The 17,945-nt window shown below is 39.6% G+C and overlaps 1 protein-coding gene across 2 annotated transcripts; it reads right to left on the minus strand.

Moving 5' to 3' along the window:
• Nucleotides 1–422: 422 nt before the first annotated feature.
• LOC145433633 (sodium- and chloride-dependent GABA transporter 2-like) lies at nt 423–14,579 on the minus strand. Of its 2 annotated transcripts, XM_080310786.1 has the most exons (15): nt 14,507–14,579; nt 14,372–14,439; nt 12,988–13,094; nt 10,808–10,938; nt 10,479–10,605; nt 10,259–10,418; nt 9,674–9,809; nt 6,156–6,290; nt 5,984–6,087; nt 5,803–5,927; nt 3,133–3,245; nt 2,919–3,053; nt 2,645–2,848; nt 2,416–2,586; nt 423–801 (listed from the first exon to the last, which is right to left on the minus strand). In XM_080310786.1, the coding sequence occupies exons 2-15, from the start codon at nt 14,398–14,400 to the stop codon at nt 709–711; spliced, it is 1,770 nt and encodes a 589-aa protein (XP_080166912.1). In that variant the 5' UTR covers nt 14,401–14,439; nt 14,507–14,579; the 3' UTR covers nt 423–708. The 2 variants fall into 2 exon arrangements, with proteins under 2 accessions (XP_080166912.1, XP_080166913.1); XM_080310787.1 differs by lacking the exons at nt 12,988–13,094; nt 14,507–14,579 and having other exon boundaries at nt 14,372–14,442.
• Between the last annotated feature and the right edge of the window lie 3,366 nt (nt 14,580–17,945).

Genomic DNA, 17,945 nt, shown 5'->3' on the forward strand with positions numbered 1-17,945 from the left:
TCCAAATTTTTCGACGGCAATAACTCCGCTTCCACTGGTTGGAATTGAACCAAATTTGGTGAGCATCGTTTCTATAGAGAGCCTAACACTTTCATGGGGTGAACAGAAAATTTTCAAATTTTTTATTATTTAATTTTATATAATAAATATAAACTTACTTCTCCTGTAGCAAAGCGGTTACTGGCTGGAATTGAACCAAATTTTGTGTGTAGGCCTAAATTAGATAACCTAACAATTTTATCAAGTAGCCAGTACGATTTGAGAAAAAAAGTCATTTTTGAAGAGCCCTATTGTTCATGTGCACTTCTGCAGTGCATGTAATAAACCCTGACGTGGTGTACAGAATATAATCATATTCATTACAACACTTTGGTATACGTGCGGAAGACCAGCTGATATTACAAATATTGTAGATAGAGCAATTGCTTTTAGATAGCTTTATTTCTCGACGACACCTTTAGGCATTAAGACAAGAAGCGACATGCTTTCTCTTGTGACCATAACAATAATAAATCAAAATAAATGCACCCCTAATGGGTGGGCTCATGGGCTGTCACACGTATATACGGTTACAAATGAACTCTCTCGACCGATACATATTGACATATTTTAGTAACAATGATATCGTGGACACTGTACTATTAACAAATGTAGTGTAGCCTCTACATACAGTATGTGTAGTCTCACAATTCGAGGAATGCACTGTAACTAGACATTTCCTATCATTTTCTTCATTTCCGATTCGCTTCCCAAAACCGCAACTTTTGTGTCCAGTCTTGACATTGAGGCGTTTTCACATTTCTGTAGAAGATTCACGATAGGCTACTTCATACATATAAGAACGCTCATGCACTATTATTGAAAATATGTATCAAATGTTGATAGAATGAAGATAATGAAGTTCGCTTAACACCAAGTTGTTCATGAGTTATCATAACCGGTGAGATGCTAACATTTCATCGTCGCAGCGGATCGGTCAATTTGTTTCTAAATGGCTGAGAATGTAATCATAGACTTATTTGACAACACGCATATCGCAATGACAATTGAAACTATCTCGCATCAGTGAGAAGTGTGCCGCGGTTGGTTAAACGGTCATGATCACAGTGGCAGTTTGTAGGGATGGTGTGAACGTGAGGTTCACGTTCGCGTTCTGTGTGTGAACCTCGGAAATTTAGAGGTTCGCGTTCACAACAGAACCTTGGTAGGTTCTGCACTGTGAACTTTTTGGTAAATTGTAATTTTCACTCCATTATAAGATCTTTGGCTCAAATTTATTGCATTTCAACTATACGGGCCACTCCATGCATGGTGCTGGCAGCATAAAAAATCAACGCTTAAAGAGCATGCACCATGCACCTCGACAACCTTAAAAGTTTTAGTTGCTTTGTTACAAATATTTTCTCGGAATAACCAACTTTCCGTTTGTGAATATTTAGTGACTTTCTGCTGTGAGCTTGACCCGCAATCACACAACATCACGAGCGATATACGTAGTCAGCGAATGATGCTTATTCAACCAATCAATGACATTGATATCGTCTTCTGATGTAAAAATCGAACGGGCGTACGGGGTCAATCTTGACTTCATATGTTTATTGTATCATTAAAACCAAATCCGTGCTAATAAGGTGCTTGCTACTGCTGCATAACTTGTTGTTGGTGGTGGTATCGGTAGCGAGTATAGAAACCCGTTGTACACTCTGCTCAATATCAATGTAGCAATACTCCGAACACATTGTCCGGTCTGGCTAAGACCGTTAAGGCGTAAGCTTATATTCCTTGGTAAGTCCTCGTCGAAATTGTTGACAAAGCGACGGAATGTATTGATTTTACGCAATTATTATATCCTTTGATTACCGCTGTTGATACATTTAGCGACGTTTAAAACGTCAATATGTGCTTCAGCATTGTGGCATTATGTGGACCGAGTCTTCGCTAGGTATCGTGTACATTAATATAGGCGATCACTTCATTGGAAGATAGGGTTGGAATTAGCAATATGACGTCACGTGACGTCACGAGGTTCACGTTCGTGTTCACACAGAACCTTTCAAAAAGGTTCGCGTTCACACGAACCTGAACCTTTCAGAGGTTCACACCATCCCTAGCAGTTTGTTTGAGCCCAGGTTCTCATTATCGTGTACGTGTCGGGGGTTAATTTGGCCACCTCCACGCCGGTTTCGCCGCAAATGCAGTACACTTAGAAGCCCAGTATGTATAAGTGGCCGAGCTAGACAAGTCGACAGCAAAGAACCCGAATCAAAGGGTAAAAGTCGTCTAAAAGTGTTCGAAAAGCAAAGAATCCAATCCGATACCACGCCGTATCTAGGGCTACGCAAAATCGAGTATCACTCATTATGACGTCACCGTGACCACAGTATCGATGAGGTATTATATTCAATAAGATAATACCTTTCGAAATGTTTCACCGGGAGATGTGTATACGACGTAGATTCCCACAACCGGAATGCTCAGCATCGACATCAAGCTCAGAATCCAACCCACCCCGTCTCCCCACCACGGATAAGTGTAGCTTCCTAACGTTAAAGGCGTGTATTGGACGCAGCATGTTATGAAAATGATCTGTGAGAGAACACAAACTTGCAAGTCGCCGATATTGTCAATTCCAAAGCCTTTTTACCAAGCAGAATGAAGGCGTTACGTATTTGAAACAGTACTTGAACGCGTTTGACGGATAATAGCCAATCATGGATTTCACATCGTCCCAAAACCGATCAATCCCGTATACCCACCCGACTGCCATACTCTCGAATATGGCTGCCCACAGCAAAGCGATGCCACTTGCGCCATAGCGATTTATTATTTCGAAAATGTAAATCCCATTCTGTAAAAGAAATAACTCTCGCTCATACTGAAGCAGGTCAGCTCGTGGCGTGGTATAGCCTATTACTTACATTCGCAAACTGAGGTAAACTTAATACAACCAAAGTCAAACAGAATCCAGCCCTCCAGATCTGAGTACCTTTATGACTGAAGTATTGCGGCCAGTAATCCGCTAAAGCTGTCACGCTGCCTTCAACCACCGTGAACTGGATGTAAATAATGACATATATATTCATATTCACCGAACCATGCTGAACAGCGTACGAGAACAAATGTAAAACTTACGACGCCGTCGATAGCGAGGAATGTGAGTCCTAGGAAAAACGCAGCGGCCCAGGCTTGAGGCGCAGGTAAAGTATTAAAAGCGTTCGGAAACACTATAAACACTAGCTCGGGACCTGTAACCAAAACGTAATATTTTAATTCAGATCATCTAGGGGTCGTACTCGTAACCCTGAATAACACTCGTGTGACTTTGTAAATAGTAGTCAATAGGGATGGTGTGAACGTTAGGTTCACGTTCGCGTTCTGTGTGTGAACCTCTGAAATTTAGAGGTTCGTGTTCACAACAGAACCTTGATAGGTTCTGCACTGTGAACCTTTTGGTAAATTGTAATTTTCACTCCATTATAAGATCTTTGGCTCAAATTTATCGCATTTCAACTGCGGGCCACTCCATGCATGGTGCTGGCAGCATAAAAAATCAACGCTTAACGAGCATGCACCATGCACCTCGACAACCTTAAAAGTTTTAGTTGCTTTGTTGCAAAAATTTTCTCGGAATAACCAGCTTTCCGTTTGTGAATATTTAGTGACTATCTGCTGTGAGCTTGACCCGCAATCACACAACATCACGAGCGATATATGTAGTCAGCGAATGATGCTTATTCGACCAATCAATGACATTGATATCGTCTACTGATGTAAAAAATCGAACGGGCGTACGGGGTCAATCTTGACTTCATATCTTTACTGTATCATTAAAACCAAATCCGTGCGATTAAGGTGCTTGCTACTGCTGCATAACTTGTTGTTGTTTGTGGTATCGGTAGCGAGTATTGAAACCTGTTGTACACTCTGCTCAATATCAATGTAGCAATACTCAGACTCCGAACACATTGTCCGGTCTGGCTAAGACCGTTAAGGCGTAGGCTTATATACTTTGGTAAGTCCTCGTCGCAATTGTTGGCAAAGCGACGGAATGTATTGATTTTACGCAATTATTATATCCTTTGATTACCGCTGTTGATACATTTAGCGCCGTTTAAAACGCCGATATGTACTTCAGCATTGTGGCATTATGTGGACCGAGTCTTCGCTAGGTATCGTGTACATTAATATAAGCTATCACTTCATTGGAAGATAGGGTTGGAATTAGCAATATGACGTCACGTGACGTCACGAGGTTCACGTTCGTGTTCACACAGAACCTTTCAAAAAGGTTCGCGTTCACACGAACCTGAACCTTTCAGAGGTTCACACCATCCCTACTAGTCAACACCGTAACGAGGGTAATACGAAAAGTTGTTTGATATGCCGAGGCTTGCAGTTCAACATTGCACTTACCAGACTTGGACAACTAGAAACTTTTCAGTTTTTCCAAATTAGATTAGAATTAGATTACTGGAATTTCGCTCTAATTTAGTGAAATCAGACAACTAGAATCATCTAGTTGACCAAGTCTGGCACTTATTGGTTGCACTTTCCTCGCGGCCTAGTCAATCATTCTGTTCAGTTGGCGTATTTTGTGATTATGATAAGTTATACAGCTTGACCTATGAAGTAGCTAAAGTATTTCACGTTCTACCTATGGAATATTGGCATCTTATCGTTTAAATTTGGTCAAGATAACACAGCTTCGGGATATGAAGTGTTGTAGACACAATTCCTATTCCGAAGTTGATATTGTCGAATTAAACTTTTACACTCTATCCTACCTTGTAAATTATCTCATTTGAATAGCTCTCGGCGGCAGCTTAGAATATATGTACGAGTAGATGGCCTAAGATCACAGCCGTCGTAGGAACCTCCTTGACAGGCCTGCTCCAATCATAGTACGCGTAGTCATATAGACCGTACCGACGACTCAAATAAGCGAGAGCATTATACATCAAAACCACGACGTTTTACCAATTTCAAAAGTTTGGGAATCTTCATCATTGTCTGTTGTCGGCAACGCATACACAAAGGGCCATTCGCACACTTTTATAAACCAGCCTGGAATCGCAAATTACGTTAAATCGCAGACATGAATATAAAACCAATCCTTTATCGTTATCGAGCAAACTGACGTTAGCATTAGGACTGGACAGTTGACATGGACGCAATGATTCGAGTGCTCAAATCTGAATCGCGAAATATAGTACTAATGATTCGAGTCGAGTGGTGAGAGATGATTTTTTTCGAGTACTGAAGTTATACGCTATTTGTCACTTCCACACCTACAAGGCTGTGGACCCCGATTTTTCGTATCGCAGCATACGAAACATCCAGTCTTGTAGTGCAAAGCTACGCAAGTACGCATGTTAGTGGAAATTATACATCTGTAGAGTCGTGTTATACAAAACCAAACACCAAAACTTTGCCAAGAGTTACCCAACGAAGACGGGTTTATGGAGTAATGATGATAGCAAGCTGAAATCTTCAGCAGCACTTGAAGGAACTGCTGCACACTGCACTGACATTATATCTGCCTGATTTCAAACACCTTGCAGCCCAGGTGGGGAGGCACTGTATCATTCGATAGCCTACATGACATTGTGACGTAATAAATTCGTATTTTTGTGTTGTTGCCCTTTTTAAAACTAAGATTTTTGATGTGTGGCTTTCGCAAGAAGCAGGTCTTCCCACCCCTCAGATAGATGATTGTTGATATGCCTCTACTGCGAACCGGACACTTTAAATGTTTTGGGCAATTTAAAATTTGATGTTAAGGTAGATAGTCTCGCGGCTCACCTCCATCAGCGATGTCTGAAACATTTTTGCCTTGAATAAACGCCATGTGACCGAGGAAGGAGAATACAACGAATCCAAAGAAAAGTGAGCTGAAGCAACAGGTCATCACAAAGAAGTACGAACTCCTAAATGCGATTGAATTTGTTTTATCAATACGCAAATACTACAGTTGTCTTCATACTTGTAGCAATCGAAGGAAAATTTGTTGTAGCTGCCCATGCCGTAGAAGCACCCGTTACACACTGCCAAGGAGAAAATGACCTGAGTTCCGCCGTCGAGCCAAACCTGTTGGAGGAATATACGTATAGAATAAATGGGCAATACGATGCAGAAGTAGACCATGTTCAATATACCGCCGGTTCCATTAGTTTTGTTACGTTTGGAGTAATGTAGAATCGAATGCCTTCACTCGCGCCTTCCAACGTTATCCCTCGTATGAAAAGTGCAAGCATCAGAACGTAGGGTGCGATTACAGTAACATAGGCAGCCTGAAAATACAAGTCACTTCGTTATGCACCATGGCGGCAGTGTGTGCCTAGATAGCAAAAGGAAATAAAGACATGCAGTGGGTTTCTACATTACTCTATAATGTCATCGTCTCTTTTCTATGATACCACTTCACAGTGTCGTCGCCATTTCACTATAATCCAAAGCTCTTTTACACTTCTATTAATTACACTGGTCAACAAAATGAAAAAAAAATTTTAGGCAGAACATCTGAGAGCCGTTTCTGGGGTTTTTTAGGTTGTTGATTACGAATATCACATTAGTTTTGTCAGATTGGCTCTTTGTCAGAAGATATTCATACCCCTAAAAAAGCCCAAAATTACTGTGTTTACCCTTAAATATTTTTCACTTGGTATAGGAAGAAAATCGTAGTTTTTTCTCATTTTATACTGCACATAAATAACTAATTGACTATGAAGAACCCTCATGTCATTCTCAGTCATTCTATCAATAATAACATGACATGATGCGAAATATTTGTTTGTCAAAAAAGCAGTTTGTCAAGCCTAAAAATTGTACTTTTGCACAACGGAAATACATACTCTCCTGTATCAATTGGTCATACTACCAAGAATAAAGAGGAGTATAAAACTATAAAATTTGTCCTTGGAAGGCTTAACTACAATACTCATATGCGTCTCCTTTCTTTTGACTGGTAAATGGATAATTTTCCGCTGAGTCAACAAAGTGGGTATACCTAGTAACCCTATCAAATGAGAAGCTTAAATATGGTATCCGGTATATTCGAATACCGATGAAAGATTCCAATTTCACATTAGGAAGGAGTTCACTGCATGTAATTTCTCCTAAGACGTAGTAAATATAACTTTTTAGAGGATTGTAAAGCACCCAACCACAAACAGTTGGTCTGAAAATTCGTATCTGCATATCGAATACTTAAGCACAAACATGAGCATAAAAGTTCACTTCCTGTTCAGAAATCTGGATCTATTTCCTGATCATCTTGTTGATTAGCAAAGGGAGGCGTTCTACCAAGACATCAGAACAAAAGAAAGATATCAGGGCAGATGAGATGAACAATTGAACATATTATGTCAGACCATTGCCGGAACCTTTCAAGAAACTGCACTAAACAGCTTACAGGTAAAAATCTTACAACAAAAACAATTATGATTTAAAATATATCAATAATATTATATTCCCACTGATTATTTCAAATTTAAAATAGGTGGTTGACGTAAAACTGATTGAATTAATGCCCCGTTATTTGAGTATCTAGGTAAATACTTATGTACATGACTGGAGTTTATTTATGTACATGATATCCGTGAAAATCTGTAACGATGATGAATATATAACCTCTAAATATGGTGCTGTTGCTGTATTTTGATTTAAAAGAGTCTTCTGTGTGTAAAAATAACAAGTAGATTGATTTTCTAAACTTTATAATACGACTGAGCCGATTTTATATCTAGTCATTACCGCGAAAATGGGAGATTTTGGTCAAAATAGCCCCATGGATTATCTCCACAACAAGAGCCAATTTGATAAATCTAAGGTCGTATTCGGAATCAGTGCCCTTCAGAACCCCCAAAACCACCCTTACTTTGTCTGCCTAAAAATATGTGTTGACCAGTGTTTTCTCGCTCAATGCGCTTATCTATATCGTATCTTACGAGACTTCAATGTTTCACGTTGTATCAATGGGTGGCTGGTATTTCTGTGAACAAGATTTCACAAGACCCCAACGATAAGTTATGTAAATGTCGCATTGCAATATTACCATGTTTCACAAATGGTGGAGGGTTGCGATGCGAATGCGATGTTTGTGGGATAGGAATAATTGACCAACCGTCCCATTGCGTCATGCCTTTGATTTCAGAGAGAGGGGATAGAGGCATCCTGACATTTAACGTCCTGGCTGCGGTAAAAATTGTTCTTATTCTGAAACGGTTCACCTGTCATGCTGCGAGCAGCGCAAGGCTGCAACACTTTTAAAACCACCGCGCTGCATATTGCATTTGTTGCAGTCAGAGGAGAATTTCTGATCTTTCTGCTTGTTCTTGTGCCACTTAAAACCCGGTATCCACGCCATTTCTCAATTGATAACCCGCTAGAATTGTCTAATGATTGTGAGATCGGTAATTTATCTCGTATGAGGAGCTTGATTGATATATCCCAGAAGACTCTGTCAATTACTGCAACTGGTCGAAGAATTGGTATTCCGTTTGGATTGATGGCTTCCCGGATGTCAACTGATCGCTGCCAAATCCTAGACAACATAGGTGGATGTAACTCGGATGATTGCCACTTCGAGTCAAATTCATAGTCCGGATACCCTTTGTGTGGTCATTCGTAGAAGGTTCGTAGTTGATGCTGTTATTACACCATAATCGTGGATCGCCTCAAGGCGAAAAAGGACATGATCCACTGGCCAGTGTATTAGCACTACGTTGCATATGTATCAGGTTTGAACATGGAAACCCGAATGTCGGCGGAATGATCTTGAGTTTTGACGCCCATAATTTTCAACGAGACGTTGCAAATAAACGTCAGACTGGCGATACAAAAGCGATGAACCCCGTTTGTGACTGACATGCGGCGCCCGCGTGATTAACGAGAACGTTGTCTGTTTCTACGCGGCAGTCCAATGGCACTGCTGCCGATTTCTAGGCGCACCAGCCTATCTAATGGGTTATCTACTGACGATACGTTGTAATTCAAGCAACCTTCCAACGAGTTTGATAAGGGACAAGTTCCACGTCAGAGATACGATCGAAATGAAGGTTGCACTCACCTCACACGTACCAAGTAACAGCAACATAGTCCAACGTAAGAAATAACGTCAGATTTACAATTAACAAACAAACGAAATAACGTGAGATTTACAATTACTTTGGCGACATGGTAAATAACCAACAACTGGTGATTCGCAAACGCTCTATATAGCGACGAGAGCAGCCAATCCGAGAAGGCTTAATTACAACTGATTGTTAAAATACGAACGCAAACATAGGCAGATAACTGACATGCGCAATTGCCAACACTCCCCCATTTGACCAATACCACTCAAAAGAATTTTATCCATGTAATAAGTGTCAAGATAACGAATGAATTACTTGAAACGATAGACAGGTGTTCAGCCACTCTTATAAAGTGACGAACCTTCGTTGGAACAGAGAACGCAGTTTTAACGTGAACAGTTTTTTCGGGTGGGTGACTCTGGATATCGGAATAATCTTGTCGCGTTGGTGATTGCGTCTGTTATTTTTTGACTTTTATTTTGCGTTCGTAATTTAACTATCACTCTCGGAAACAGAATCCAAGGATATCATACTGTTATGGAGCAAAGGTTCTCTATTCTGGAATACTCAAACTATTTTCACCATATTTGAATGCTGACCTTGCCAGAAGTACGAATCCCTTTGCATATGCACAGGTAGGAAGCCAACCAACACAGTAGGAAACATCCAACCATTTTCCAGTTGTGGAAACCACCGAAATCTTCTATACCGGAGGAGCGTTGTAATACGTAGTTGCTGTACATAGAAATTTATCATTTAAAATAAACTCCAATAAAATATCAGTTCCCATAATAATAATCTATTCATGTGGTCAAGGGCCTGTATTTAGAATGTATTATGGGATTTGACAAGCTCGCTGATTCGGTGGACGAAGACTACAACGCATAGCTCATCAGGGATGAAATTATGCTGCCGATTCTGCACACACGATCCCGTTCATTTCGGTCAGCATAATTTATTGACAGTAGCCGATGGCTATCATTGAGGGTTCGTGCGGAAAATTAAGTCTGCAAATTTCCACGGGGTTACCACGTTCCATGATTAGCGGTGTAGTAAACTGATGGATTTCAACTAGTCGCACTATAGATACCAGCTAGCAAGAATGTACGCCTTTTTCGTGACAGGGTTAGAATGATAGAATTAAAGACACAGGCTCATACCGAGAAGGCTACAGTGGAAATTACTTGAAAAATTCCGCCGGTGCAGCAATCCCTGCAGCCTGAGAACGATTACTCATGTTGTATTGCCCGTATGCTGCGGAGGAATGAATTCCAATGCTAGCATTTTGTTCGTGGCCTTGGTCGTCGCCAATCGGCACACAGTTTACCGTGTTCCACCAATTGTCTAGTCGAAACGGGCGTCATGAATAGTAGCTTCATCAAATTACCACAGTCTTCAACTCACCGCAAGTAGCCCAAGATAGCTCTCCAATAGCGAATGAATTGAAGAAGTAGAAGACACACCAAGACATCACGACGACGAAGAAGATTTCAAACAGAAATGATATGATGATCCCGGAAAACCCAATACCCTGGTAAATCAAACTGCATATGTTACTTTGTTACATGATCTTGCATGTGCTTGTGCAATGTGCCCTGTGCATACCGGTAGGTGTAAATATCAGCTCAAAAGTCATTATTGGTAATTACCTCGATCACGACAAACAAAGAGTGACAGCATATAGTCACCGAATTGTAGTTAGAGAATAAGTAGTATAATGAGTACATACTCACTTTCATTATAGGTAATATGTCCCAGGCAGCAATGCATCCATGTCTTGTAAACTGCCCCATGGCCACTTCCATGAATAGCAGCGGTACGCCAACTATCACGGCCGATAGCAGGTAAGGTATGAGAAATGCACCTGCGTAAAAGTTGAAGGATATTAGCATGGCCGCCATCCTCAGTTCAACCCTCTTCGCTATACCTGCAACTGCATAGTTATAATGAGCAATTTATCACGATTGGAAGTGCAGAAAATTGACATCCACTCGACGTGGGTGTATATAGTGGGCTATTTTAGCCTATACATGAAGAATCCCATCATGCTGAGAGGAGCCGGTTATTTGCGAAAAAGGGAAAGGCGCCTTTTCCCTTAAGTTTTCAACGTGAGAATTGATGTGTCATGTAATTTATATTCAGTTACAATGATATAATGATAAAGATTTCTTAGATGAGTTCACACACTGTAATCATCATTCTTTTCCTCTAGCTTTACCAGTGGTTCTTAATTTTTACTAGCCAGGAGAACCCTTACGATAATCTGCAACTGTGCATCAACAACAGCGTTAGAACAACAACACCATTAAAACAGGATTTACACACAAAACGAAATGATCATAATGAATATATATTACAGATTAGTGTGTCTTCTGCCGCTCCCTTTCAGAGACAAGTTCAAAAAAAGCGAGGTTTCACCTTGGAAAATGCCATCGTATTGAAAACCAAAGGCATAGACCAATTGCTTAATTTCAAATGAGCTAATACACATTGAAGATAGCGTCGAAGCTCATCCTCCCCACGCACGCCACTGCACACGACGTAGTACCGTCACAAATCTACTACTGATCGTGCTCTGCGGCCGTTGATGGGGGTCAAGACGGACGCGCCATCACAAATCATATGAGTTTTGTGCAGTGCTTTTCAACCATTTTGAGATCAATTCGCACTTTTTTTTGTAAAATAAATTTCCCGACACCCCGACGCAGAAGGGGTTGGCCTTGAAATGAATGACTCTCATAGGGCTGGACTCGCTCGTTGCTCACCCCTACACTAGTTCATCCCAACGGTCTTCAACCATGTTTTCCAGAAAAACCAGTCGGACAAATCTTATCATGAACTCTCATGATAAAGCCATATTTTCTGTGTGTCTCGCTTATTGGCTACAGTACCCAACACAGTGACCTTGGATATGTAAAAACTATTGCAATAAATTTTTTGCAATTAATTCAACAAATATATTACATAAATATTAACAGATAGCTCTGGCACAGCGTCGACCCTTAGCGGTCCATACCTTAATAAACCTTGAAAGGGTAGAAATTTGTGTTACGGGTTACAGTAACTTACAAATGTGAGTCTGTAATGTTGTCATTCGCTACTATTCTCCTGCCTCGCGCTAATCGAACAGTTATTACGAAAATATGATGATTGTTTAGCGAATAAAAGCAAAAAGTCAATTCGACGTCATCTTTCCAGCTTGTTACAGGCTCAGACGGGCTGTTAGTACACCAGCTTCCAAACCAGACTTTTCCTTACGTAATAATTATAGTGCGAAAATATTTATTCACGACGGCTTGTGAGAGCTACGATTAGTGGTGCGACGTAAGTTAAACAAGTTTTTACAATTGCGTCTCAACTGCAATAGTTACCCTGTCCTTGAATTTCCTATTAGGTTTATTTGAATTGTTCCACGTGAGAAAAATTAACAATTATTCACGATTTTCATTCGCACTCATTCGGATTTTTCATTCGCACCACCGTCGTCATTCACACTGCAATTCTTTTATTCGGAAAAGTGCGAACCGTCATACAGGTTGAAAATCACTGGTTTTGGTGTGTGTCGTTACCCCCAGCGAACCCCTGAGCAATGTTCCCTCTAATTTTTGACGAGTTTGCGCACACTCACCATCTTACTGTGCAGACCCTTGGACAGCAGTGCGTAACGACTAGAACAAAAGCTCATCACTTCGGATTTTTTTGTGCGTAAGTTGGATTTTCTGTGCGCAGAGACCGTGTTAGTACTGCGCACGTGCGCAGCTTAGAGGGAACATTGCCCCTGAGCTCAGTAAAACTAATAGGTTCGTTTGAACTCCGGTTAAGAACCACTGATCTAAACAATAGCTAGCATATGACATCCAGCGCCATTAGCGCTGAACTTGAAATGTTATGTAGAGTATATGATACCCGTTACCTCCGCCATTCTTGAAGCAAAGGTATGAAAATCTCCATATGTTTCCTAATCCAACATTATAACCAATCACATTGAAGGCAAATTCGAACTTGTTGCGCCACGTAATCCTGCAAGGGAGTCACTCTGAAATTTCTATGTGATCAGCCTAAATTCGCACAGTCGCGACTGATGGTCACAAGTACCGAAACAGCGCATATCGGATGCGTCTCAATTGGTATTGACGGAAATGCCGGAATCTTAAACGGTTGATATCCCTGGTTGATATACAGAGGGAATGAAACATGATTAAATAATTCATCGGTAGCGAATATAGGGTTCTGGTTTAAATCAGGCTGATTTAAATCAGTGTAATTTAAATCAGTTTTTTTTCGTTGATTTTTGATTTTAATTTTACCATTTTGATTTTATTGATTATTTTGATTTTTTCAAATGTTCGGACGAGATGCGTGACTGTGGTTTATTATCGGACAATCATGTGCATTTTATATAAACAGGAGATAGCATCTCGTCACCAGCACCGGTGTAGCTCAGCTATTTGACATACAGACGGGAAAAGAGCAAAGAGCGATAGTCAACCAATATGTTAACGTTTTGCTGTGGATACTAGTCAGTTGTCTGTGACATGTTGCTGCTATTTCCGAGGCACTGATGGGATACCACAAACACAGCGCAATCCGGAGTCTCTATCGAATTCGAAATATTCCCTCATCTCTGATCAAGTTTGCTGGCAGAAACCACTCATTCGGTCAAGATGAAGATGCAACTATTATGGATGGTCCCGATTTGACTCAACATTTTTCCTCGCTACTAGGGCAGATCAGTAATGATTCGGGCGACCCATCATTAGCGCATAGCTTGAACGTTTTCAGCTATCTGGATGATGATTCACAGCCCCACATAATTGAAGTTTAAGCGTAATCCTTCATCACCTTGATTGACATGGTAGTCATTCATCCCATTTTCTTTTGTGCGTGTTGTTGTTATTATGCGTAAAAAAAACAAAAAAATCATGATTTGAATTATTAAATTGATTAAAATCGATTTTAATCAAGAGTAAAACCATTTAAACCAGAACCCAAGCGAATAGTTAGTGATTTTAGTCACGCACCGTAACCCCGTCTGTGAAACTATCCTAGAACCACCGATATGGTAGAAATACAAGATGAAATGGATCTAGATCTCCGCTAAATTAACTGTGGAGACTTCATATAGGCTACCATTATGTATGCGCTGTGGATGCTATGTGGATATTGCAGTTTATCCAACATATACAATATGAATTTACAGAGTAGCATATGATGATTTATTTTCGTAGTGTCATTAAACAAGTAGGCTATTTTGTGAAACATAAACACAATAAAAGCGTAATAACATTTTATCCAACCTGGGATCTTTATCCTCTTCGATAGTCATGTTGCCGGCAATCTTGTCAAAGGCGCATCAGACGAAATACTGACAGGCAACTAATTTTGGTTAGATTCGAAGGAACATATAGCATTTTACCTTTTTCTCAAACTACCTTCGAGAGAACGCGGCAACCCCTATGGTTTGCTAGCTCGAGTCCGACACAGTCGACTATAGAGTTACGGATTAGGTGTTGGAGATAGCCTATATCTAGGCTCCTTTCCGCCATCCGATCCGCGTCAGTGGCGTCTTACAAAAGAAAAGAACGAAAGTTGCACCGTGTTGGTGTAAAATACGGGATTGCAATCAGGTCACGCGGTTCCGAGTCACGAGTCATTCTATGATTTTACTTTTGAATCGAGTCAACTCGAGTCGTTACCATTTTATTATCGAGTCAAGTAAAAGTCAAAATACGTCACAATTAGGTCCCCGTCAAGAGCGGTTCATTATTTTTTGTGTGTGATCTCATTGTGGCGATATTCAAAGTATCACGTGCAGAATGAAATCTATTTCTGCTTGTAAGACTTAAAAGTAGATCCGATTTTCAACGACTTGTATTCCCCATAATTTTTGACTTGGTTTTCGTTATTTACGGTTTCTCAAGTAGAAGTATATGATATTCATTCTGTGTCTACGTTATATTTTATCTTGCTAGAGGGGGAGTAATGTCTATCGCCCTTGACCGGTATTCCTCAGATAAATTATGACGAAATTAGGACTCACTCCTTAGAAACGACCGAAACATTCAGTTCGTCTCCATTCAGGTGTCTATATTTTGCACAAGGGGCACAATGAACGTAAGGATCATAACGAAACCTAAGGCTGATATTGAAAAATTATGACCACGAGAAAACTAATGAACGAACATTGTGATGCAGCTAGCAGCATGATCAAAATGAAAGGTGTAGGATGCAGTGTACAATGTGCCCAGTGGCTCGAGTACAAGTAGAGTCTATCCAAAAATCGACTGAAGTCGAGTCACGAAAAAGTTGAGTCTCGAGTCCTTACAACCCTGGTAAAATAACCAATGTATAGCATAGCCGAAACACCATGAATACTAAAAAATAGCCAGCATCATGTTTATATGAGAGACAAATCTATTCAATCTAAATCCTAGTCAGAATTCGCAAATATCTTAAGCAAGTTCTTCAATCCATCTTTCAAGTTCAAGCCCATGCTCATCTCTGCTAGACACAACCTTCGACTGCATTTTGGCGTCACAAATAAATACGTATAACTACACAGGCAATTGAAACTGGAAACTATCAAGGAAGTAGTGTGGGTTGAATCGTTTGTTGCGGACCCTCGGGCTATTTAGAATGTAAACTCTCTCATAATATAATTTACGTCGGACTATGCCCGGTTTATGACGTCATCACAGAGGAATTAGGCGTCTGCAGTAGGTTATAGGTTCGATTCCCACTTATTCTATTATGTGTATTTTCCTGGATATTCTATTATGTGTATTTGGATTAGTAAATAACTACTTCTAGCTTAATTTAATGGATTTATCTTAGATCATGGCTTTACTTAAATGTTTTTTATGCTTATAACGAAAAGCTACTTTAGTATTCTAATGGAGTGCAAATACTTGTTTACTTATCAATTTTGAAGGCTTGCGTCGTTTGTGCTATGATACGCAAAATTAATGTGTTCAAATCAGACCTGTCATAAACATAGTGATGTCGCATTAGTCCTAAATACACATGCTAGAATATCAAGGAAAAGTATCATCTAACGTATAATGAATGTTATTTATTTCTCGGAAGCAAGTCATTATCAAAACATAGTGATCAAAATTATCGCAGAGCAATACCGATTTTGCGTAAATTCCGAACAAAATCCAGAGTGTAAGAGTCTTTAGTGCATCGGAATAGTGTAGTTTTCTATCTACTTAACAAAATTTATACGATTTTTTCTTGCTGCGTTCCGGTATAAAATGTAATTTTTCGCGCTTTTTGTTTATTTTTAATAAAATTAGTATTCATTATACAAAAACGCCGTGCAAAGGTAAAGTACGAATACAAGTACAAGTTGAGATTTCAAAGTAAGTAAGTGGCTATGTTCGTAGACTAACCCCACTTCTACGTAACGATTTTTCAGTAAGTAGTTATGTTTCTAGGCTACTTTTACTTCTATTTTAACGAGTTTTCATACAAATCTGCTTTCTTTAATAACTTTCATCTTTTTCATCAGTGAGCGAAGGTAATACCGGTATTAACTCCATGCTCAGATGCGAGATAACAGCGACTCAGAGCTCATTTAGATACCTAAGCTACTTAAAAATTAGTACCCGAGTATTTGCTGCAATTATACTACCAGATAGTGATAGCCAGAGGGTTTCGATGGTGACGTACTTGTATAATGCACATTTTGGAGGGATTAAGTAAAGCAATGATCTCAGATAAATCCATTAAATTAACGTAGAAGTATAGCTATTTACGAATAAAAGTTAGTATTCTATAGGTCTATATTTCTGTTTAATACTGAAAATGTCTTGAAGTTGAAGCAATCTGAAATCATAAACACTTTAGTAATAGGTACATATACGCGAAAAGCTACTTTAGTATTCTAATGGAGTGCAAATACTTGTTTACTTATCAACTTTGAAGGCTTGCGCCGTTTGTGCTATGATACGCAAAATTAGTGTGTTCAAATACGACCTGTCGTAAACATAGTGATGTCGCATTAGTCCTAAATATACATGATAGAATATCAAGGAAAAGTATCATCTATAACCCTAACGTATAATGAATGTTATTTATTTCTCAGAAGCAAGTCATTATCAAAACATGGTGATCAAAATATCGCAGAGCAATACCGATTTACGTTAGTTTTAAAGTTGTTCCATCATGAAATGTGTGATGAAATTTTGTATGCTGCATAATCACAATGTCCTAGAGCTCATTTAGATACCTAAGCTACTTTAAAATTAGTACTCGGGTATTTGCCGCAATTATACTGCCAAATAGTTATAGCCAGAGGGATTCGATGGTGACGTACTTGTATAATGCACATTTTGGAGAGATTAAGTAAAGCCATGATCTAAGATAAATCCATTAAATTAGGCTAGAAGTAGTTATTTACTAATCCAAATACACATAATAGAATATCCAGGAAAATACACATAATAGAATAAGTGGGAATCGAACCTATATCCTACTGCAGTCGCCTAATTCCTCTGTGATGACATCATAAACCGGGCATAGTCCGACGTAAATTATATTATGAGAGAGTTTACATTCTAAATAGCCCGAGGGTCTGCAACAAACGATTCAACCCACACTACTCAAGGACTAGTATATATTCAAGAAATATCCATAATTGTAATTATATCATGCTTATGCAGCGGTTGTCAATATTTTTACTTTTCTCTTCCACTCGTTCATGTGACTCACTAGTATTACACATCCTCTACAATTCCTGTAATATGACGCCATACTATATGGTAAGTACAACAGAACAGCGTCGAATTAATGGTTTGATCTCATGCAGATACATCGACTGTTTATCTGACGATGTTTGACCTTCTCCATTGCGAACATATCATCATT

This window comes from Botryllus schlosseri, chromosome 2 (genome assembly GCF_051294905.1).
Source record: "Botryllus schlosseri isolate E-star chromosome 2, Bs_hap1, whole genome shotgun sequence".
Lineage (NCBI taxonomy): Eukaryota > Metazoa > Chordata > Ascidiacea > Stolidobranchia > Styelidae > Botryllus > Botryllus schlosseri.

Excerpts from the sequence above, each read along its gene's own strand:
- LOC145433633 (XM_080310786.1), bottom strand. The coding sequence starts at position 14,400 with ATGACTATCGAAGAGGATAAAGATCCCAG. Across the intron at positions 10,606-10,807 it reads ACATATTACCTATAATGAAA|GGTATTGGGTTTTCCGGGAT; the intron begins GTGAGTATGTAC and ends TTGATTTACCAG. Across the intron at positions 6,291-9,673 it reads GGATTCGTACTTCTGGCAAG|GCTGCCTATGTTACTGTAAT; the intron begins GTCAGCATTCAA and ends TTGTATTTTCAG.